The 24080-nt window shown below is 39.6% G+C and overlaps 1 protein-coding gene across 5 annotated transcripts in view; it reads left to right on the plus strand.

The window, feature by feature from the left end:
- Pfrx (6-phosphofructo-2-kinase/fructose-2,6-biphosphatase) overlaps positions 1–24080 on the plus strand; it is a 345736-nt gene that overhangs the window by 235887 nt on the left and 85769 nt on the right. For all 5 annotated transcript variants that reach the window (XM_090387942.1, XM_090387944.1, XM_090387940.1 and 2 more), the window contains exon 12: positions 22294–22381. In XM_090387942.1, coding sequence (XP_090244068.1) covers positions 22294–22381 — 88 coding nt within the window. The remainder of the gene's footprint in view (positions 1–22293; positions 22382–24080) is intronic.

Below are 24080 nucleotides of genomic sequence, written 5' to 3' on the forward strand. Positions count from 1 at the left end.
TTTGCAAATTACAGTGTCTGGAGACTAGGCACCAGCGAGGTGATCTGATAGAGGTGTATAAAGCCTTGAATGGTTTGAGCATGTTCAATGCTGATGGGATTCTTCCTCTAGCTCAGAAAAATCACCTGAGAGGGCATAAATTCAAATTGAGGAAAGACAGATGTAGGATAGACGTGCGGAAATTTGCCTTTAGCCAGCGGGTGGTTGGTTGGTGGAACAGACTTCCATCCCTTGTAGATAGCCTAAATAAGTTTAAGGCTCAGCTGGACAGGTATTTTGAACGAACAGATGGGTGAAGTGGAAGTGGGTTTTTTTTTTTTTTTTTTTTTGGCTGATGCTGCATAAGCTTGCTTTCTTGCATCAAATGCCTCTACTAATGCCAATGCTAAAGCAACCCAAAGGTCACGGCTTCGAATCCCGCCTCGGGCTTGGATCAGAGGAAAATACAAAACTTTGGGAGGTGCATTATGGCCACAGAAGCCAATGTGCCAACAACTAACAAAAAAAAAAAAAAACATAAAAAGTGCCTATGTGAAACGAATATCTGCATCACTATGCTTTAGGTGCTGTAGAATGTGCATCTTGTAATGATAGTACCGAACACCTGATGCCTTACGGTGGAATACGGCATGTCCACTTCACGAGAAGCAGCTGGCACGCTTGCACTACCATGTGGATATTGACTTGATAAATCCACGACAGCCGTAATAGCCACATCTTCAACATGTAAGGAGTCCACTTGTTTTCGACCTCTATCTGGTTGAACACCAAGATGTCCTGTCGCTTCAAATTTCATAATCATTTTGCGGACAGCACAGTCATAGGCCATGCCTTGTGTGCTTCTGACACCGAAATTCTCTGATAGCCACGGCTGCATTGTTGCTGTTCTGATAGTACAACTTCACTAATATCACCTTTTCCTGCAATGTTGTTGGCATTGCTGCCGTAGTGCAGGCAAACATCTACTGTATGATTTTGCTTTGCTTTTATACAGTACAGTAGAGATGAGTAGCGGCGCTGTGGCAATAACTTACGATTATGCAAATAATGTAAGTTATTTGCATAATCATAACTAAGATAGTTATGTGCTGTACAGTGACAAATTTTGTAACTAATTTTTTTTCCCGATAAATGGCAAGCGCATTCTTTATTGCACCTGTTGTCCAAATTTCTCTTCAGTACAAGCCTTGGAACTCACTCCAGAGCACTCTACATAAGGATACTTTAATTTTAACAGAAGTGGGTTATTTCTGTATTTCTGAAGTTTTATCAGGGTATATTTAGTGAGAACTTTCTTGTTGTTATCTAGCACTCCGGACAATTGGTCAGCTCACCTTGGCGCCATTGTTGAAGCATTAGAGAGAACAGCCAAACAGTATTAAGTGCTGTTCACGGACATCTCTCACTCCTTGACTGGGAAGGGAAGCTATGTTATCCTAGGGCAATTTAATGTGCCCCAATGTGACTACTTCGCTTTTCCTTCTGTGCTTTTCCATGGATAATATGTCTTAACTACCCCTCTCCTCCTCCATAGACTTAACATGGGAGAGGCATGTTTTTACCCCTATCATTCTGAGTAGGAAACTAGTGTTACCATAGTGATCAATGCCCCGTAAACTCCTGAGAAACATATTTCCGTGTTTCTAGGGTTTTTTCTTTGGGCTCCCCCCACTTGACCTGTGTGGGGATCAGCCCAAAAATTCGCTGACAGACTGTTCAGTCCCCAATTGTGCCACAGACTTGTGACAGACGTCATTCTGCTTGTCCTTGTGCCTTCTCTATTTTGCCACAGGAGACGCTTCGATAACCCTGCTTATCCATATTTTTTAATATTTTTTGGAATATTGCAAAATGCCGACCCCTGCATCGCAGTCGGCCACAACAATAGAATCATAAGAGGTACCCAGTGATATAAGGCCCACCCTGGCCCTTAAATGTAAGAACAAAAAACTCACAATGCCCAAATCTGACAGTGAGATGCAAAGCCAACAGGAACTTAAGGATTATCAGGACACCCACTGCTCATAGACTGAACTGGGCGAGAATGCCAAACTAGAAAAAATTACCGATCCCCTGGACCATTCCCTCACGGAAGGAACCATCCTGGAAAAAATGCTAATCTTAAAGAACTGACTTAAAAAACATCAAAGATCCAAGTAGTAGGATAACAACTGGACTCTGCAGACAAATCATCTCTATTTGGATGAAACAAAACCGTTCTATTACAAACCAATATACAATACAAGAGAGCCATAGTGAAACTGGAGGCTCTTATGGAGGGAGAAACAAATCAAATGCAGCAGCACACCCCGTCCTATGCTGACGTGCTGAGGGTGACACAAGCTAAGACCCCTGTAAAAAACGGACCACTACCCAGGAAGAAAACCTTACTCCAGCAGCCCAATCTGATGGTCCTGCAACCAACAAATCCAGTTGAAACTCAGACAAGTGACCAAATTAAGAACCAAGTTATGACAAACTGAATGAGGATTTTAAAACCACAAAAATTAAATGTATAAAAAAACCCAGAAATACTGGCATCGTAATAGAGACTGAGACATGTCAGGAGGCTCAGAAAATAATGAACAACCTGAAGATTTGCACACTTGGTCTTACAGCATTGACACTCAGGAAAAAGGGACCATCAATCATTAGCTACAACCTCGACAAAGATCTAGCACTGGACCAACTAATGCACGAAATGTACTGTAGAAACCTGGAAGATACAGATCAAGGCGTGGCAAAACTAATCATCCAAAATACTCAACTGAGTCTAGAGTAGGGCGTAACATAAACTGGATAATCAAACTCTCTCCACCTGCTTGGCAGGTGCTCACCAACCAGAACTGAGTGTACATCATTTGGGGCAGCCACAGATTCAGAGAACACGTGGCTGTCCTGCCAAAATGCTACAAATGCTATAAGTTTGTGCACACCACCCATGCTTGCGGCCACTGTGTCGAGAAAGGGCATGAGTTTAACACTTGCCCTAACAAAAGTTTTGAGCCTTTCTGTGTGAACCTTTCTGTGCAAACAAAATGGACCACAACCACTCCATCTGGGACAACAAGTGCCCCACATACATGAAAGCTAAGAGTCCCTACCAAATCAGAAGGAACATGCCCAAAACGGTTTAATTGCAGGGTTAACAAATTCCTACAAATAAATGCACAGGGAGCCCGGGCTGCTGGCAACCAGATTAGGACCCAGGCTGAGGAGGCAAACATGGATATGTTAATCATTCAAGAACCCTACGCCTCAGCAACCAGGTCAAGGGTTATACCCTGACTTTTAAAATTGTCCAGACGGATGTGGATACACCCTGGGCCACCATCATTGTCAGGAATCCGAGTATCGCAGTTACTAAAATTCCAACACACTGTATGACATGGGCGGTATGCACCCACATACTAAGCATTCTGGACCCCTTTTTCGTGGTCTCCCTTTACTGCCATCCAGGTGAAAACAATCTCTGCAACCAGATATCTGCAAGACATACTTAACACCCTGCCAAATTAAAAAATTATCATTGGTACTGATGCAAACTGTAGGTCACCGATGTGGCACTGTTGGGACCCCTGATGAGGAACAAGAAATGGGCAATGATTGGAGAACCAACTGCATCTTGACAACTCTTAACCAACCAGTCTTCCCACATTCTGCAAGGTGCCTTCGTTGGAAGGAGCAGGTGGGAAGGAGCAGCAGTGCATAGCACACGCTTCTTGATTAGACCAGGTTCGAGCCCTGACCATCAAATACGGAGGATGCGGAAAGGTCAGGGAATGATCACCGCATATCCCCGGAGCAATATGGCCTTAGTTGCTAATGCTCCTAAAAACCAAATAACAATAATATTCTGCAACACAATGTGGGATTCAACAATAGACATCACTATAGCCACTCGGAACGTAGCATGAAATATAACCAACTGGAAGGCGCCTCCGTAGCCAGGTGGGCAGGAGCAGCAGTGCGTAGCACACGTTACTTGATTAGACCGGGGTTTGAGCCCATGCCCACCAAATACGGAGGATGCGGAAAGGTCAGGGAATGACCACTTCATATCCCCGGAGCAATATGGCCTTAGTTGCTAATGCCCCTAAAAACCAAATAACAAACATGACTGACTGGAGGGTGAATGATGCGTGGACCACATCTGGTTATATCATTACAACTGGCAAGATCCCTTGCCAGGGTCTTCTATAATAGAACAACGGAAAACAGATATGCCGTGGGAATAGCAAGCTGGGATGCATTCAAAAGGGTACTGATATACCTGATACCGACTCTTCCCTACGGACCAACCATACCGTCTGCAAAGGCAGATAACCAACCACATAATAATGTCTCAAATCAGGCCATCAAACCGAAGAACCCCATCCCTGGTGTAGTCCCATAGTGGTGCCTGGAACTTAGGGGGAATGTCATGACTGCGAGGCCGACCGGGCTAGCCGGGTGGGTAAAGTGCCTGCCTGGCAACCCAAAGGTCGCGGGTTCAAATCCCGCCTCGGGCTTGGATCACAGTACTGGAAAAACCTTGGGAGGTGCATTATGGCCACAGAAACCGATGCGCCGACAACTAACTAACTAAAAAAAAAAAATGACTGCGAGAATACAATGCCCGTGAGGTGGAGGCCCTCAAGCAAACCTGCAGAAACGTAAGGAATTTATATACTGCTGAGATCACGGCAAGATAAAGGCAATCATGGCAGCACCTCGTGCGCCACAGCCGGAAACACTGACCCCTGGGTGGTGGTGGTGGTGGTGGTGTACAAAACCGCCACTAACAAACTCCCCAGAGGTGATACCATCACTTCTACAGTCTCTGCACAGGGAGTGGCGGCCACCACGTGGCAACAGCCAATGGAAAACATCCTGAATACTGTACTAAAAGGACTGGTCACCCCTGCCAGCTCGGAACAGTACTGGCTTTGTGGGAATAACGATAACTACATCACACAAGACCTGGAACCATCCTTCAGCTTGGAGGAACTCCATGCAGCAGCTGCACACATTAAGAACAGGAAGTGCCCAGGACTGAACCTTTTGGACCAGAGATCGTCAAAAAAGGTGTGGAGTATACTTCAGATCCCATACTCGCACTATTCAACTCCTCCCTCCAGATTGGAATCTTCCCGGCTGGGGTTGGCTGGAAAAGAGCCAACCCAAACTCATTCTGAAAAAAATCCGCTCAAACCCCCCCCCCCCCCGGATCAACCGAGCTCCTACCACCTGATAGCACTATCAGTACTCAACAAGCTCTTTGAGCATTTACTACTCGCCCATCTGCAGAAGCATTATAGTTGAGGCCAATCTCGTATCAGACAACCAATATGAATATAATCCGGGGTGCTCCGCTATGGATGCTCATTGCAGTTTGACTCCCTTTGGTGGCTGAGCATCCTTGGCAAGCTCGGTAAACCAAGTTACCTGCAAACCTCTACAAGATCAAGAAAAGTTCTCTCCAAAGAATAACAGCAAATGTTCCCTACCCAAGTATAACAAGACAGGTCTACAAGGGTTGCCTGCAGGGCTGTGTCCTGGGTCCCTTCCTCTGGAACCTCGTCTTGGATGACTTCCTCTTCACCATCCTGGGGGAGGCCTCGTCGCAAACCTTCATGGACGACCTGATCGTCACAGTGGCTGGGGACTCTCGGGCTCACTTTGAGACCTTGGCAAACAGTGCCCTTAACAAGTTCGAAGAGTGGACAAATCTCATTAACAATAACAGACTCCATCTTGCTTAGGGGAAACCCTTAATGCAGCTAGACCACCACAGATTGAAATCAACAACAGGACAATAAAGTTTTCACAGGAACTCAAATATCTAGAACTAATTCTGGATAACTAACTCAACTTCCAACCACACCTAAAGTATATCGAAGGTAAAATCCAAAGCTACACCGCTCTTTTTGCCAGGGTCTCAAAACAGGACTGGGGGACTTAATAGGTGTACTTTATCCCTGTTCTACAAGGCAGTCTTCTTTCCAGTGATCACCTACACTGCTGGGGTGTGGTACTCAAAGGCTACCACAGTTATGGGAAGATGTCTCCTTGAAACTATATAAAGATTAGTCTTGCTAACCATCACCCGAGCAAACTGCACAACCAGTACACACACTTTACAGATACTAGCTGGAGCACTGTCTCTGGATCTTGAGGTTGTCAGGTGTGCAGAACTGAGACCATCATGGGTATTACTAACCTGGCAAAATGCAAAACCCTGGAGAAGAAGAGGCCCCCTCGCCCACTTGTGGCAGGACAAGTGGTCAACATCAAGCAAAGGAGAAGTAACACGCAAGTACCTACCTAGCATCAACAGGTTCTCCCCTGGACTTTCCGTTACTTACCTTCTCACCAGTCACGGACCAATAAATGAGAAGCTAACCTTACTCGGCATCGTTGATGATCCCACTTGTGCCTGTGGTGGCCTGAAATCCTGGGGCCACCTCATGCACAATTTACGACTTACACAATAGACTCATCACCACAATAGCATATTTACCAAAAGGGCAAGAACCCCACCTTTTAGATAGCAAGGAGGAATACGAAGCTTTGTCACAGTTTGCAATTGAATTCTTCACAAGAAGATCATTCCTACACGACAACAACAGACAACCGCAAGGGAACAATGCCCAAGTCAATCACTAAACATCATGACAAAAAGGATGAGGAAATATCAGGAGCCAAGGATTATCTGAGCAGAGCTAGGTCCCTTTGGATAACCAGTATGCATGCTTTACAGATACTAGCTGGAGTACTGCCGCTGGACCTTGAGGTTGTCAAGTGTTGCCTCCTATACCATCTTTGGATAACTAACTTGAATTGACTGTGCCATGGTGCCTATGTAGCCAGGTGGGAAGGAGCAGCAGTGCATAGCACACGCTTCTTGATTAGACCGGGATTCGAGCCCGTCACCACCACTCCGGGAAATGACCACCTCATTTCCCGGAGCAATTAGCCTTAGTTGCTAATGCTCCTAAAAACCAAATAACAGACTGTGCCATTGGCACAGTCAAGTCAGGTTAGTTATCCACCTTGTACACTTTAAATCCCCACCCCCAAGGCAAGGAGAGGGAGGAGACAGACTTCTGTCTCCTTGCCTCTCCTCTTTCCTCGGGTAGGGCCTGTCCCCATTGACATTCTGTTGTCTCCTTCCCTATCGTCCAAATATTTCTATCTTTTCCCCACTCTGAAAAATGTTCTGCCACAGCAGACTTCCCATAATCCGCAGTCTTTATCGCGTTCATATGCTCCCCCAGACGATAAGACCGTGGATTATTTAAAGTCTGCTGTGGCAGAACATTTTTGGGAGGAGCACCATCAAATCTCTCCAGACAAAGCTGTTATCATCGACTGGGCACATAGATTTTGGGACCGCAAATGGCTCGAGAGCTTGCAGATTTGTTCCTCTGTGAGCAATACCATTAATAGAGACAGGGGAATCCGCATGGTGCAAGAAAGCCTATGGCTTATGCTGCACCAGCCAAAAAAAAAAAAAAAAAAAAAATCTGAACAAAACAATGATAAAAACAAAAAAAAAATAATAAAAATAAAATAAAATAAATAACTAAATAATAATAATTAATAAAAAAAAAAAAAAAAAAGGAAATTAAACCTATCATCCTATGTGCTTCCCTTACCCGAAAGTACTATCCAGATGACCTTTGAATTTCCCCAAACTGTCGGCCTCTACCACCCATGAAGGCAACTTATTCCAGTAATTTATAACTCGCTGGCTAAAATAAAACTTCCTGCAGTCCAATCTAAACATTTCCCCCCGTAACTTGAATTTATGTCCCCTAGTTCTAGCATCATTTATAATCTTGAAAATTTTGTCCTCATTCATTTTACTGATGCCTCTCAGAGCCTTAAACACCTCAATCAAATCTCCTCTAAGGTGTCTAGTTTCCAAACTCTGCAACCCACATATTCGAAGTCTTTCTGCATAAGGACGCCCTTTAGCCGATCTCACCAGGCGAGTTACCCTTCTTTGCGCCCTTTCAAGAAGCTCGATGTCTTTCTTTCGGTGCGGTCTCCATACTTGAACACAGTATTCCAAGTGTGGTCTAACATAAGCCTTATATAATGGGATTATCACATCCCTATCTCTACTTGCAAAAGTTCGATAGATCATCAATAGGACACCATGGGCCTTCCTTGCAACCAGAGAATTTCATGTCTGACCGTATCATCATCATCATCAGCCATTTTCAATCCACTGCAGGATGAAGGCCTCTCCAGCAACTTTCCAGTTCCTTCTGTTTTGAGCACAGGCCATCCATTTACTACTCGAAAACTTATGAATTTCATCTATCCATCTCCGCCTTTGTCTTCCAGGTTTTCTTCTAGCTCCTCTTGGGTACCATTCTGTTATTTTCTTAGTCCATCTGTCATCATGTCTTCGAGCTATGTGTCCTGCCCAAGACCATTTTAGTTCTTTAGTTTTGATAAGAATGTCCTTTACTTGAGTTTGCTGCCTAATCCATGTGTTTCTCTTCTTATCTAACAGTCTGATTCCCAATATAATTCGTTCCATTCTTCGCTGTGTAGTTCTTAGCTTCTCTTCCATTCTTTTGGTGAGTGCCCAAGTTTCACTTCCATAAGTCATGGTGGGGAGTATACATTGATTCATTATTTTACGTTTCAGACAAACTGGGATATTGCTCTTCAGTATGTGACTATATTTCCTGAATGCTATCCATCCAAAATTTATTCTTCTCTTGACTTCCAGCCATTTATCATTATTACAGCTAATAACTTGTCCCAGATAAGTATATGACTCCACCTTTTCAATTACTGCTCCTTCAATCATTATTTCCCTTTCCGTGGCATACTTGTTCATCATTACTTTTGTTTTAGCCATATTCATCTTTAGTCCAAAATCTTTACTAACTGTGCATAACTGATTAAGATTTTCCTCTAATTCTTTGGGATCGTGGCTTATGACCACAATGTCATCTGCAAATCGTAAATGGTTTAGGTACTCTCCGTTCACATTGACTCCTTTCTGCGACCAGTCTAATCTTCTGAAAGTTTCCTCAAGGGCAGCAGTAAACAGCTTCGGAGATATTGTGTCTCCTTGTCGAACTCCTTTCTCGATTTTAAATTTGCTACTGTCTTTGTCTAGTCTAATAAAGGATGTAGCACTCTCATATATTTTCTTCAAAATCATAATATAAGGAGTATCTATGCCTTGTCTTTCCAGTGCCCGAAACATTGCCTTATGCTGTATGGAGTCAAATGCCTTTTCATAATCCACAAATGCCAGGCATAATGGTGTTTTATATTCATTTGCTTTCTCCATTAGCTGTGATATTACGTGAAGGTGATCCATAGTTGAGAATCCTGTCCTAAAGCCAGCTTGCTCTTTCGGTTGATTCTCATCAAGTATTCTTTCTAATCTGTTAGTAATGACCCTTGTGAACAACTTGTAGATATGGGAAAAAAAAAGCTAATTGGTCTATAATTTCCAATTTCTGATTTATCTCCTTTCTTATGCAGCAAAACTATGATTGCATTATTCCACTGCTTAGGCATCACACCTTTTCTAATGCACTTTGTGAAGAGCCTTGCCAGTTTTTGTGTTATGTCTGTTCCTCCCAATTTTAACAACTCTACAGTAACTTCATCTTCCCCCGGGGCTTTCCGATTCTTCATTTTCTTCAATGCATGTTCTACCTCATCAGGATGAATATCGGGTATGTCGTATGTGTTGCTACTTTGCAATCCATCTTCCCCCACTGCTGGTATCATTCCCTCGCTCCTTGTATAATTCTCTATAGTAGTCTTCTGCTATTTGAATTATGCCTTCTCTGCTGTTTATAAGTACACCATCGCTACTTCAGTTTCAGTATCATTTGTCTTTCTGTATTACTGCTCATGGCTGCTGATTTAAATCCTTTGTTTTCCCTTAATGCTTGTTCTACTTTTCTTGTGTTAAACCTTCTTATGTCCTCTCTGAGTCTCTTTCTAATGGCTTTGCATAACTCAGTATACTCAATTTTCTCCCTGTCAGTGTTTTTCTTGCTCTTCATTTGTCGTCTTTGGTTCATCATGACAAGTGTTTCTTGACTAATTTTTTCTTCTTTGGATTTCTGTTTCCCTATAGGTTTCTTGGGCTTTATCACTTTCAGAAAGTTGTAATATTCCTCGTCGATATCTTGGTCCTGAGCAGTCTGCAGAAGCTCAAACTTGTTCTTAAGTTCCAGTACATACTGCTTTTTCTCCTCCTCTGTTATTTCAAAGACCTTTGTATTATTTACTCGAGTCAGTTTTTTCCTTTCCTTTCCTACATCTATATCAAGTGTACATCTTACCATTCTGTGATCACTTCCGACATTTACCTTATTCAGGACGGTAACATCATTCACAATATATCTTCTGTTAGTGAGGATGAAGTCGATTTCATTAGTTGTTAATCCATTTGGACTCTTCCATGTCCACTTTCTGTTCACCCTTTTCTTGAAAAAAGTGTTCATTACTGACATTCCTTGAGATTCTGCAAATTCCACAAGTCTTTCACCTCTTTTATTTCTTTCACCAATTCCAAAATTTCCTATAGTTCCTCTTTCTGCACTGTTTTGCCTTTTTCCAACCTTAGCATTGAAGTCCCCCATAATAATAGTGTAGTGGGTTTTCTGCTCATCTAGAAGACTCTCAATTTCAGTGTACATTTCTTCAACCTCTTCATCATCATGGCTCGATGTTGGTGCATAAATCATTATAATCTTTAGCTTGTACCTCTTAGAAATCTTGAGTATTAGTCTTGACACCCTTGGTGATGTTCTTTTGAATTCCAAAATGTTGTTTTTAAAATCTTTATGGACCAGAAATCCAACTCCACCTTCACTCCTTTCACTGTTTCCATTGGTGTACAGCAGATTTCCACTTGATAAACTTATAAGTGATTCATTTCTTCTTCTTGTTTCAGCCAAACCGATGATATTCCAATTCACATCTTCTAATTCCTTTTCCAGCTCTAATATCCTGTCTTCACCGATGAGTGATCTTATGTTATAACAGGCCAAGTTCAATTTCCGTGCATGGCAGACTGGTCGTACCCAGAGATTCTTAGCACCCTCTGCTTCCACTCTGATCCTCTCGCTGCCGTAAGAGGGAGAGTGAAAGCTGCTGGGGACTGAGGGCCATTTGTATTGTTGTGCTCTCATTGCTGGAGGGTTTGGTCTTTTCCTCTTCACGCTGACCAGGCGTCTTGAAGAGAACCACTCTACACGTTCGTTGCCACCTAAGTGACGTAACAGGGCTTACCATCGAGAAGGTGTGCATGAGTGGATTTTAGGGAGGCAGGCCAACCGGACTTCTCCTAAATCTTCTGTAATAGAGAGATATTGGATCCATCAGTGTTTTAGGCTGAGTGTCTGATAACACACAGGATACCTGTTCCCCTCTAAGCCCCTGACCGTATCGTAACACCCAAGTCCCTTTCCTCCAGTACTAGGTTTAGTTGAACTCCACCAAGTGAATAAGTTTTTTTGAGATTACTGTTTCCCAGGTGTTATACCTTACACTTTGTTGGATTAAAGCACAGCTGCCATTTTTCTGACCATTCCTGAAGTCTATCTAGGTCTCTCTGAAGAAGCTCAGCTGGACAGTGATCATTAACTACTCTACCAATTTTAACATCATCTGCAAATTTAGACATCACGCCCTCTATCCCTTCATCAATGTCGTTTATGAAAATTAAAAACAACAGTGGTCCTAATACTTGATCCTTGGGGAACCCCACTTCTTACATCAACCCAATCTGAGGAATAGCTATTTATCACAACCCTCTGCCTCCTGCCCTGAAGCCATCCTTCTATCTATCTAAGGATTTTCCCAGTGATTCCAACCTGTTCCAGCTTATAAAGCAACCGCTCATGTGGGACTGAGTCAAAAGCTTTGCTGAAATCTAAATAAACAATGTCGAAATTATTCCCTAAATCCAGCTCGTGAGTGACCCTTTCGAAATAGCGAACCAGATTTGTTAAACATGATTTTCCCTTTACAAAACCGTGCTGAGTATCCTTGAGAATTTCAATTTGATCCAAATGATCTTGAATTCCACCCTTGATCATTGCCTCCATGATTTTCCCTACTACTGAAGTCAGATTGACAGGTCGATAATTTCCAACTTCACTTTTAGAGCCACCCTTATGTATGGGAGATACATTTGCACTTTTCCAATCCAAGGGAATCTCCCCATTGTCTAGTGATGCTCGCATAATTAGCCTCAGTGATTCAATGCACTCGCTTGCCGCCTCTCTTAAGATTATAGGGTATATTCCATCAACTCCAGGAGCCTTACTGGTCTGTAGGCTCAAAAGTTTTTTCATTAAATAATCTTGCGAAATTTCAATATCATTAATTACATATTTTTTAACTTCGCTCCCACAATTTCCCATTGCCACAAAAGGCTTTTCATTTGTAAATATCGATGCAAAATAACTGTTGAGTTCATCTGCAATGGCAGCTGGTGTATTTATTACTATCCCCTTTCCCTTACGTATGCCTTTGTGGCAGTTGGTCTCTAGGATGGGGTGTAGACGTATGCCTTTGTGGCGGTTTATTGCCTTTGGATTGTTTAATATGTTAAGTGACTCTAGCCATAGGTGGTGGCGAAAGTTTCGTGAGTGGTCTACTATTTCAAAGTCACGTTTGGGATCAGGATCATGGTTGGTGGCCCAAAAATGTTCTGCGACTGCGGACTGGTCAGTTTCGGCAAGTCGGATTGCTCTGTCATGTTCCGTAAGGTGATCTTGGAGACAAAGCCACAAAGGCATACGTCTACACCCCCCATCCTAGAGACAACCGTTTTAATGCTAGATGATCAGTGGAGTAAAACAGCGCACGTCCGTGCAACAACAATAGCAAATGAATAACGTGCCTCACTCAGCTCATTGCACTTATCTGTTGTATTTGTATTTGAATTCAGTTGAAAAAGAGACTTGTTAGTCTTGAAAGCTACTGCCTGTTACTTATTGTTATATATTTTATTATTACATTAAACTGGGTTATAATTATACATATCTATATTTTTTCTCTCAACCATGGACCCCAGTACACCAGGCCCATTCTTTACTATTCTAGTGAACTATATTTCCATTAGTACCTACAAGCATTTCCAACATTAAATATTTGAGGTTAATAATGTTATTATTGTTTTCACATTACCCATGGCTCATGCAAAGAAGAAAACAAGACAATATTTGACTGAATATCTGTCGTATGGTTTTATTGAATCACCAGAGAATATCACAAAACCAATGTGTCTTATATGTATGACTGTGCTGTCTAATGATAGCACAGTTATATGTATGACTGTGCTGTCTAATGATAGCACGAAGCCAAGTAAGCTTCGTCACCACTTGGAGACAAGGCACAGCGAAAAGAAAAATAAATCAGTGGAGTATTTCCGAAAACTACGAGACAATTTTCAAGGAAGAAACAAATTGGATCAGATTTTTAGTGAACAAGCAAGCAAGCAATAAAGATAGCAGTTTATTAGCATCATATGAAATCAGCAAAATAATAGCAAAATCTGGAAAGCCACATAGCATTGGTGAAACTGTCATCTTGCCTTTGATATCAGTTGTAATTTCAACCATGTTAAACAAAAATGAACATGAAATTACCGATAACTTTCCTTTGAGCAATAACACAATATCCAGACGCTTTGATGAAATGTCTGAAGATGTAGAAAATCAACTTATTGCTCAATTACGAGTGAAACAGTTTGCAATGCAACTCGATGAATCAACTTTGATGGGCAATGAAGCACTTTTATTGGCATATGTAAGATGTATGGATGATAATCAACTCGGAGAGGAAATGCTTTTTGCAAGATTCCTCAAAACAGATTCGAAAGGTGAAATATTTAAGGAAGTCCAGTCTATTTAAGAGAAAAAATATTCCACTCAAAAATTTAACGGCTTGTGCTACTGATGGCGCTCCTTCCATGGTTGGTAGGTACAGAGGGTTTATCACTCATTTAAAAAATGCATTGCCAAAGTATTTTGCATACATTGTGTGATTCACCGCCAACATTTGGTGGCGAAGAGTGAAGCCTTAACTCTTGTAATAAAAGCCTTCATGAAGCCTTAACTCTTGTAATAAAAGCTGTCAACCTCATTAAGGCTAATGCTCTTCAAGATTGTCTCTTTCGCAAATTTTGTGATGAAAATGAAGAAGGATTTGACCGTCTTGTACTGCATACAGAGGTGCGATGGTTGTCTAAAGGCAATTGTCTTTGTCGCTTTGTCGTCCTTTGGGACAGTATTGTATCATTTCTAAACGAAAAGGAGATTGGAAAACAGTTGGTTGCCATGAAAACAGACATATTTTACCTCTCAGATGTGTTTGAAAAACTGAATTCTCTTAATAAGCTGCAGCAAGGACATAATTGTGATTTAATATCTAGCAAAGAAGCCATTAATGCATTCCTAGGAAAACTCAAATTGTACAGTCTTAATATCTCATGCCGTGTGTTTGACCAGTTTCCAAACCTTGCTTCAGTTAGCAATGATTTGAAAGATGATGATTGTATTGTGTATGTTTGATCATTAAAAAAAAAAAATTATGAAGACATGCAAGTTCGGTTCAAGGACCTACTAGAACTGAACATCCCAGATTGGGTGCTGATTCCATTTGAGGTAAATGTTGCTGATGTTGAAATTGATTTACAAGAGGAACTTGTTGAATTGGGGTCTGATGAGACAGTCCGAAGTCTATTCTAAAAAGGAAAGCATGGTGTATGGAAGAATAGTGACATTGCATGTAAATATCCACTTTTATGGGAGAAAGCTAAAATGTATGTCACTGTTTTCCCATCATCTTATCTTGTGGAATCTGGCTTTAGTCGTGTAACACAGTTGTTAACAAAAAATCGTAATCGACTTGATATAGTAAAAAGAGGTGATCTTTGTCTGACTCTCGCAAAATTGGAGCCAGATATTAAAATGCTAATATCAAAACATCATCCACAAGGATCTCATTAGTAGGGCCTATTTAATGGGAGCCTTAGGAATAAATTTATATATGTTGTTTGAAATAGTATTTTTTTTTTTTTCTAATTTTTTTTTTTACTAATTCTGTCATTACAAGTAAAAATATGTTTCAGCTTTATCAATTAAAATTTTCAAAATTTGTAATTTACATTTTTTATATTATATTGGAATTGTTTAATTATTAGCTTTTACTAGGGTTACCATCATTCCTCTTTTAACCAGATTTGTCCGGATTTTTTGTCTAAAATTTTTGTCCGGGTGGATTTTTATAAATTTGTCTAAATGTCCGGATTTTTATATTATACGCCATTTTTTTATGCAAGCTCGACGAAAACTACCGAGTTACGTTATACAGAATCTTTTTCGGAATAGGAGACGATTCTTCAATTCGAATTTCCGTGTTGACAATTAGTCGGAAGACCCCAACGACGCTCAGTTTAGTGCATTGAGATTGTTACCACCACACGCCTGCTTCAGAATTTACACACATATAAATTTTATATAGTCTAGCAATACAATATTTTGGTTTAGAGAGCAGATAACGCGTGAAGATCAGATGGTGTGCTAGAAAAAGATATATAAATTACAGGAATTCCAGCATGTGAAATAAATATTGACAGTTAGAGGGACTGTTTTCTCTAGAAATTGAAAACATGGATTTGAGCTGTGTGCACACCAAATTGATCGAAAGTTGCATACTGTCGACTAAATTTGGTATACTTATCAACATCCAATCAAGAGGCAGACACTAGTTTATTTAATACCAAAGTTTACCTTTTTTTAAAATACTGTTTTTCACTTTAATTACAAAAATATTTATTATCCATCTTTATACCTGTAGGTACTTTTCTGCAATTAGGTCAGTTTAGTTGTGAATGTAATGCATAATTTACCTACAATAAAATTACATTAAAATTAAAATTTACTTACAGTAAAAAATATTTATTATTTCAATTATTAATATTATAAAGACCCTAAAATGCCTAAAAGGAAAGTGCATGTTTACAGAAGAGATGAAAAAAATTTCCATGTTTTGTTTCTCTGGCCTAGAGGAATGGGAAGCTGAATGTTAAAGTTTGCAGAATGGAGACATATGTTTCAGTAGCCAATAAAGGGGTTGGTGATTTGAACCATCACATTGAAACTGAGAAGCACAAGAAAGCAGTTTAAGGTGAGGTCTCTTCTGGAAAGGTTGCAGATTTTTTTGTCAAAGCTGTCGGTAAAATAGAATATGATCTGGTTGCTGCAGGGGTACCTTTGCTTTTCACACTGTTAAACGTTATAGTAGTTACAAATCAATGAATTACACAACTGTTATGTTAAAATATGTATTTTTTGATTCTGAGATAGCAAAAAGATTTTCCTACGCTAGAACCAAGACAGAAGCCATTGTAAACTTTGTACTTGCAAATCATTCTTTTAATGTTACTGTAAAAACTTTAAAAGAAAATAAAATTGCATACTGTGGGGTCTCAACTGATGGAAGTAATCATGGTTCTGAAAAAATCTTCCCATTAATTATTCAGTATTTTGATATAAATGAAGGAGGGTTACAAACAAAATTAATTGAATTACAGAAGATGCCTAACGAGACTGCAGGTACCATTTCTACATATGTTAAAGAAACTCTTGAAAAAAATGGTTTGTGTGAAAAATGTATTGCATTCACTGGGAACAATTGCAATACAAAGTTTAGAGAACTGAGACGAAATGAAGAAGGGAATAATGTCTTTGCAAAATTAAAGAAATTGTTGCATTGGAGTGGGCTGCCCTGCACATATTTTGAACAGTTATCTTCAGACTGCCGCAGAACTTTGCGAAGTTGATGTAGAGAACATTTTTTTTAAAATTTACCAGTATTTTCATAATTATACAGTCTGGACTGAAGAGCTTAAGGAATACTGTGAGTTTGTTGAGATTGAATATAGACAGCTCCTTTCTCACAGCAAGACGAGATGGCTTTCATTATTTCCAAGCATCACAAGGCTCATAGATATGTTTCCAGCTTTACAGGCTTATTTTCTGTCCCAAGAAAAACCATTGTGATTAAAAGGTTCTTTGAAAATGGATTTAGTCAGATTCATCTTTGGTTCATGTAATCACTTTTGAGTGTATACCATACACACATATACAACGAATTGAAAGGGAAAGTAACTCAGCTGCAGAAGTGCCAGATGTCTTAGTCTCAGTGAAAGAAATTATCTCCAAACGGATGGATCACAACTTCATGCCATTAAGAGTAAAGGAAATGCTATACAAAAAACATGATGAAGGACTTTTACTTGAATGTCTATACAAAAAATCTGTATAGAAATTGCATGGAATATTTAGATAAGTGGCTTCACCATATGGAATCCATTTCCTGTTTTATGTGGATGAAAATGGATGCAGTACCAAGCTGGAACGATATAGAATGTTCTCTTTCCTACTTGATTGACAAAGGGGTAACAATTGATGATGTTAAGTGTTTTGACCAATTTAACAATTTGAAGAAATTTTTTGACGGTCAAATGAGTAATAAAGACTTTAAAAACATGCTTATACATGGAAAGTGGGCCAAATATTTTAGTAATTCAAAAAATATTGAATTCCATTCAGAATTGTTGAAAATTGACCAGTTTTTCTTTGCCATTCCTCCTCACAGTGCAAATGTAGAGAGAGTATTCTCTCTAATGCAAAGTCAGTGGACAAAAGAAAGGAATAGGTTAAATGTCAATTCTGTAAAAGGTATTTTGTTTTTGCAGTAGAATTTCAAACATATGTCATGCATTGATTTTTACACATATTTGAGAGGCAGTCCAGAGCTATTGAAAGAAATAATTTCTCAAGACAAATATGAATGTACTAATCCTAAACATCAGTAAATGTGGTGTACATTGTCTTTATTTTATTATTTGCATAATATATTTGTCCTCTTTTCTGTCCTCTTTTTTAATCCAAGATGAACTTTTTGTCCTCTTTTATTCGCCCCAAAACATGTAAATGTCCTCTTTTTATGAGTACAGAAGACGGTAACCTTACTTTTACTAACCTACAAATAAATATTTTGTTTAGGTTCTAAATAAAATATTTGTAGGTTAGTAAAAGCTAATAATTAAACAATTCCAATATAATATAAAAAATGTAAATTACAAATTTTGAAAATTTTAATTGATAAAACTGAAACATATTTTTACTTGTAATGACAGAATTAGTAAAAAAAAATACTATTTCAAACAGCATATATAAATTTATTCCTAAGGATATTAAATAGGATCCCATTAAATAGGCCCTACTAATGAGATCCTTGTGGCTGATGTTTTGATATTAGCATTTTAATATCTGGCTCCAATTTTGCGAGAGTGAGACGAAGATCACCTCTTTTTACTATATCAAGTCGATTACGATTTTTTGTTAACAACTGTGTTACACAACTAAAGCCAGATTCCACAAGATAAGATGATGGGAAAACAGTGACATACATTTTAGCTTTCTCCCATAAAAGTGGATATTTACATGCAATGTCACTATTCTTCCATACACCATGCTTTCCTTTTTAGAATAGACTTCGGACTGTCTCATCAGACCGCAATTCAACAAGTTCCTCTTGTAAATCAATTTCAACATCAGCAACATTTACCTCAAATGGAATCAGCACCCAATCTGGGATGTTCAGTTCTAGTAGGTCCTTGAACCGAACTTGCATGTCTTCATAATTTTTTTTTTAATGATCAACATACACAATACAATCATCATCTTTCAAATCATTGCTAACTGAAGCAAGGTTTGGAAACTGGTCAAACGCACGGCATGAGATATTAAGACTGTACAATTTGAGTTTTCCTAGGAATGCATTAATGGCTTCTTTGCTGATATTAAATCACAATTATGTCCTTGCTGCAGCTTATTAAGAGAATTCGGTTTTTCAAACACATCTGAGAGGTAAAATATGTCTGTTTTCATGGCAACCAACTGTTTTCCAATCTCCTTTTCGTTTAGAAATGATACAATACTGTCCCAAAGGACGACAAAGCGACAAAGACAATTGCCTTTAGACAACCATTGCATTTCTGTATGCAGTACAAGACTGTCAAATCCTTCATTTTCATCACAAAAGAGATGATCTTGAAGAGCATTAGTCTTAATGAAGTTGACAGCTTTTATTACAAGAGTTAAGGCTTCATGAAGACATCCACTCAATCTCTTCGCCACCAGATGTTAGTGGTGAATCACGCAATGTATGCAAAATACTTTTGGCAATGCATTTTTTAAATGAGTGATAAACCCTCTGTACCTACCGACCATAGAGCGAGTGCCATCAGCAGCACAAGCCATTAAATTTTCGAGTGGAATATTTTTTTCTCTAAAATAAGACTGGACTTCCTTAAATATTGTTTTAGTATCTGTTTTGAGGAATATTGCAAAAAAAGCATTTCCTCTCTGAGTTGATTATCATCCATACATCTTACATATGCCAATAAAAGTGCTTCATTGCCCATCAAAGTTGATTCATCGAGTTGCATTGCAAACTGTTTCACTCGTAATTGAGCAATAAGTTGATTTTCTACATCTTCAGACATTTCATCAAAGCGTCTGGATATTGTGTTATTGCTCAAAGGAAAGTTATCGGTAATTTCACGTGCATTTTTGTTTAACATTATTGAAATTACAACTGATGTCGAAGGCAAGATGACAGTTTCACCAATGCTATGTGGATTTCCAGATTTTGCTATTATTTTGCTGATTTCATGTGATGCTAATAAACCGCTATCTTTATTGCTTGCTTGTTCACTAAAAATCTGATCCAATTTGTTTCTTCCTTGAAAATTGTCTCTTAGTTTTCGGAAATACTCCACTGATTTATTTTTCTTTTCGCTGTGCCTTGTCTCCAAGTGGTGACGAAGCTTACTTGGCTTCGTGCTATCATTAGACAGCACAGTCATACATACAAGACACATTGGTTTTGTGATATTCTCTGGTGATTCAATAAAACCATACGACAGATATTCAGTCAACTATTGTCTTGTTTTCTTCTTTGCATGAGCCATGGGTAATGTGAAAACAATAATAATAGTATTAACCTCAAATATTTAATGGTGGAAATGCTTGAAGGTACTAATGGAAATATAGTTCACTAGAACAATAACGTTCAGTAACACAAACAATAGATTTCACCACAACGATGCCGATTACGCACTATAGAATGAAATGACTGCCTCTGACTGACTGACTCCTTCTAGATTAGTCGGTGCTTAAATAATGTTTTCTTCTTCGAGAATGTTCAATGGAAAAAAAATTTTTTTGCATCAACTAAAGAAGGTTTCAGAAAATACGAGTATCTTCTAACTGCAAATTTCTGGACTTTTCTATGACATTAGTTTATTTTATTATTTTTATTTAACAAATTATTTTATTTCTAATATTTTATCATGAACCCCTTAGCTCATATTATGGACCCCCGAAATACAATTTTTTTTTTCCCTTGTGGACCCCCCTGGGGGTTCATGTGGACCTTGGTTGGGGAAATGCTGGTCTAGACATACCAGAGATCCCAACATGTGCCAATTTAACACACCCCAGACCATTACCGACCTGCCTGAACAGTTCCTTGTTGACATGATGGGTGCATAGCTTTGTGCAGTTTCTGTCAGATGTGTAGCCTCCCATCAGCTTGAAATAATAGGAAACAAGATTCATCAGATCAGGAGACCCATCTCCAATCATCCAAGTTCCAGTGCTGATGTTGTTTCGCCTAGTTGAGATGTAGAGTCCTGTGTTGTGTTGTTAGAAATGGGACTGGTGGGTCGGCGACTCCCATTAGCTCCCATATTGCGGCTAATGATGACATGATTGGTCTTGGTGGAGAAGTTTCTGGCATCTCCCTCGTTGAACTCAGCAGTGATTTGTGGCACTGTCACTCTCCGATTGGCTGAAACAATGTAAGACAGATGTCAACGGCCACGTTCATCCACCACCTTTCTCCATTCGAAGCACTCTCCTTGATGAGATGTTATTCGGGAAATGGCGTATTCCCAATACACTCTTGATACTGTGGAACGGGATAGTGCAATTTCTGTACCACCTCTGCGATAGAGTGACCCATGCATCGTCGGGTACTCACTATCATCCCTCTTTCAAAGTCTGTTAACTCATGACATTTATCCATACTGACATCGAATTACCATCTATGTGAATGCAGCGATGCAATGTATTTATGTACCTACCAGGCGGTGCCTCCATAGCCAGGTGTGCAGGAGCAGTAGTGCGTAGCACACGCTTCTTGATCAGACCGAGGTTTGAGCCCGTGATCACCAAATACGGAGGATGCGGAAAGGTCAGAAATGACCACCGCATATCCCCGGAGCAATATGGCCTTAGTTGCTAATGCTCCTAAAAACCAAATAAATGTACCTACCAGGCGGCGCCTCCATAGCCAGGAGCAGTAGTGCGTAGCACACGCTTCTTGATCAGACCGGGGTTTGAGCCCGTGATCACCAAATATGGAGGATGCGGAAAGGTCAGAAATGACCACCGCATATCCCCGGAGCAATATGGCCTTAGTTGCTAATGCTCCTAAAAACCAAATAACAACAACCTACCAGGCGATATGTTCGTCCACTAGCGAAAGGGGTGACAGTGTCACGTTGCGCAGGAACCAGGTATCCCATGAATTCTGTCCTTTCGGTGTACATAACTGATGACTTGTGATTTGTAGCTGAATTGTGTAAGCAAGCCTTTTCTTAGTTGATACCATCATAATAGGGTGCTGGTAATCTAGAAAATTTAATAAGTGTATGCGTGCACTGTGGCTGCGGCTAAACTATGAAAACATTCATTGCAGCTGCACCATAAAATAATCATTACAGTACTTGAAAAGATCCAGCAAGGGTGTTTCCCTCCCCCCCCCTTCTCCCAAAGGTTAAGTTTACCGGTAATTTTTTTGTGTGCTTTTAACATTTTAGCAAGGGTCTTATAAAATTATTGGTATATTGATAAAAACTCTAAAATCATTGTCAATATCAGACATAACAAATGTTTGCTTGTGATAGCCATGACCATCACCTTATAAAATGCAGGGTAATTTTTTGAGATAGATTTTTTTTGGTGGGAAATATGATATTTATTTTCATTTTCATTAATAACAGAAAAAGAAAAAAATAATTAATTTAAGAAATGAAATGCACTTTAAATGTAACACATTGTATATTAACTACTTTTTATTATTAGTCCTGCCTTATATATTAATGCTATTTCAATTTATCTATACAGGGTAACAGGTGTAATTAATAATTGTCAATTATTTGTTTAGGAACTTGAAAGACAGGAAAATGTATTGGTTGTGGGCCATCAGGCAGTGCTTCGTTGTTTATTGGCATACTTTTTAGATAAAAATTCAGGTAAACTCCTGTTTCAATATAAATGTTACCGATAGAACATCACTTGTTTAAATGAGCCATTTAATTTTAAAATTGCTTTTGAGCCTAAACAACTCTTCTTATCACTCAAAATGATATTTAATTAGCATTAGCATTAGTAGAGGCATATGATGCAAGAAAGCAAGCTTTAAAAAAAAAAAAAAAAACACCCAAAAAAAAAAAAAAACTGCTCCCATTTCACACCTCCGTTCATTCCAAATACCTGTCCAGCTCAGCTTTAAATTTATTGAGGCTATCAACTTCCACAACAAAGGATGGAAGTCTGTTCCACCAACCAACTACCGACTGGCTAAAGGCAAACTTCCGCACATCTATCCTACATCTGTCTTTCCACAATTTGAATTTATTTCCTCTCAGGTGATTATTCTGAGCAAGAGGAAGAGTCCCATTAGCATTGAGCATGCTCAAACCATTCAAGGCTTTATACACATCAATCAGATAACCTCGCAGGTGCCTAGTCTCCAAACACTGTAATTTGCAAAACTTAAGCCTTTCTTCGTAAGAGCAACCCTTTGTTCCATTCACTAATCTTGTTGCCATTCTCTGTACTCATTCCACCAGCTCTACATCCTTAAAATGAGGCCTCCAGACCTGTATACAGTATTCAAGGTGTGGCCTGACCATTGCCTTATACAAGGGAATAATCACTTTCTTATCCCTGCTAAAAACATTCCTGTATATCATTGACAAGAAAACATGAGCTACTCTTGCAGCCCGTCTGCACTGTCAGAAAACTTCATATATGCCTGCACAATTACCCCCATATCCTTTTCGTTCTGTACCACTATCAGTGTAGTACCACAGTTTTGATACATCACTCTGGGGTTACTGCTTCCCATATGTAGTACTTTACATTTGTCAATGTTAAACTTCATTTGCCACCTCTCAGCCCAATCTGCTCAACTTTTCTAGATCCTGTTGCAGCAGCGTACTGTCATTAGTGTCCTTAACAACCCTGCCAACCTTCGTATCGTCTGCAAACTTGGACATTAAGCTTGATATACCATCATCAATATTATTTATAAATACAGAAAACAACAATGGACCCAACACTGAACCCTGAGGGACTCCACTAATAACATTAGTCCACGATGAGCAGTGTCCATTGATTACCACTCTGTCTTCTCCCACTCAACCTTCCTTTTATCCATAGCAGCAGTTTGCCTCCAATGCCACACTGCTCCAATTTTTTCAGCAGTCTTCCATGTGCAACAGTATCAAAAGCCTTTCTAAGATCCAAGTATATAATATCAAAGTTATTCCCTGCATCCAGTTCCTTTGTGACTGCATCATAGTATCCAATCAAATTGGTCAGGCAAGACTTCCCCTTAACAAAACCATGCTGTGTCTGAGCTATAACTGAAGTCTTGTCTAAATGATCCTGCAGTGCTTCTTTAACTAGTGCCTCCATTAATTTTCCTGGAACAGAAGTTAAACTCACAGGTCTATAATTACTTGTGTCAGCCTTTGATCCTCCTTTGTGAATTGGGGTGACATTTGCACATCTCCAGTCTGTGGGTACCTCCCCTGAGTCCAAGGAAGCTCTCATAATCCACCCCAGGTGCCTTTCTTGTGTTTATCTTCAACAATTTCTCCTCCACTTTACTCTCAGTTATTACAAGATTATCTAGCTTACTGCCAGAGTTGAATACACCTCTAG

This window comes from Mastigoproctus giganteus, chromosome 13, assembly GCF_048544385.1.
Source record: "Mastigoproctus giganteus isolate SK-2022 chromosome 13, ASM4854438v1, whole genome shotgun sequence".
NCBI lineage: Eukaryota > Metazoa > Arthropoda > Arachnida > Uropygi > Thelyphonidae > Mastigoproctus > Mastigoproctus giganteus.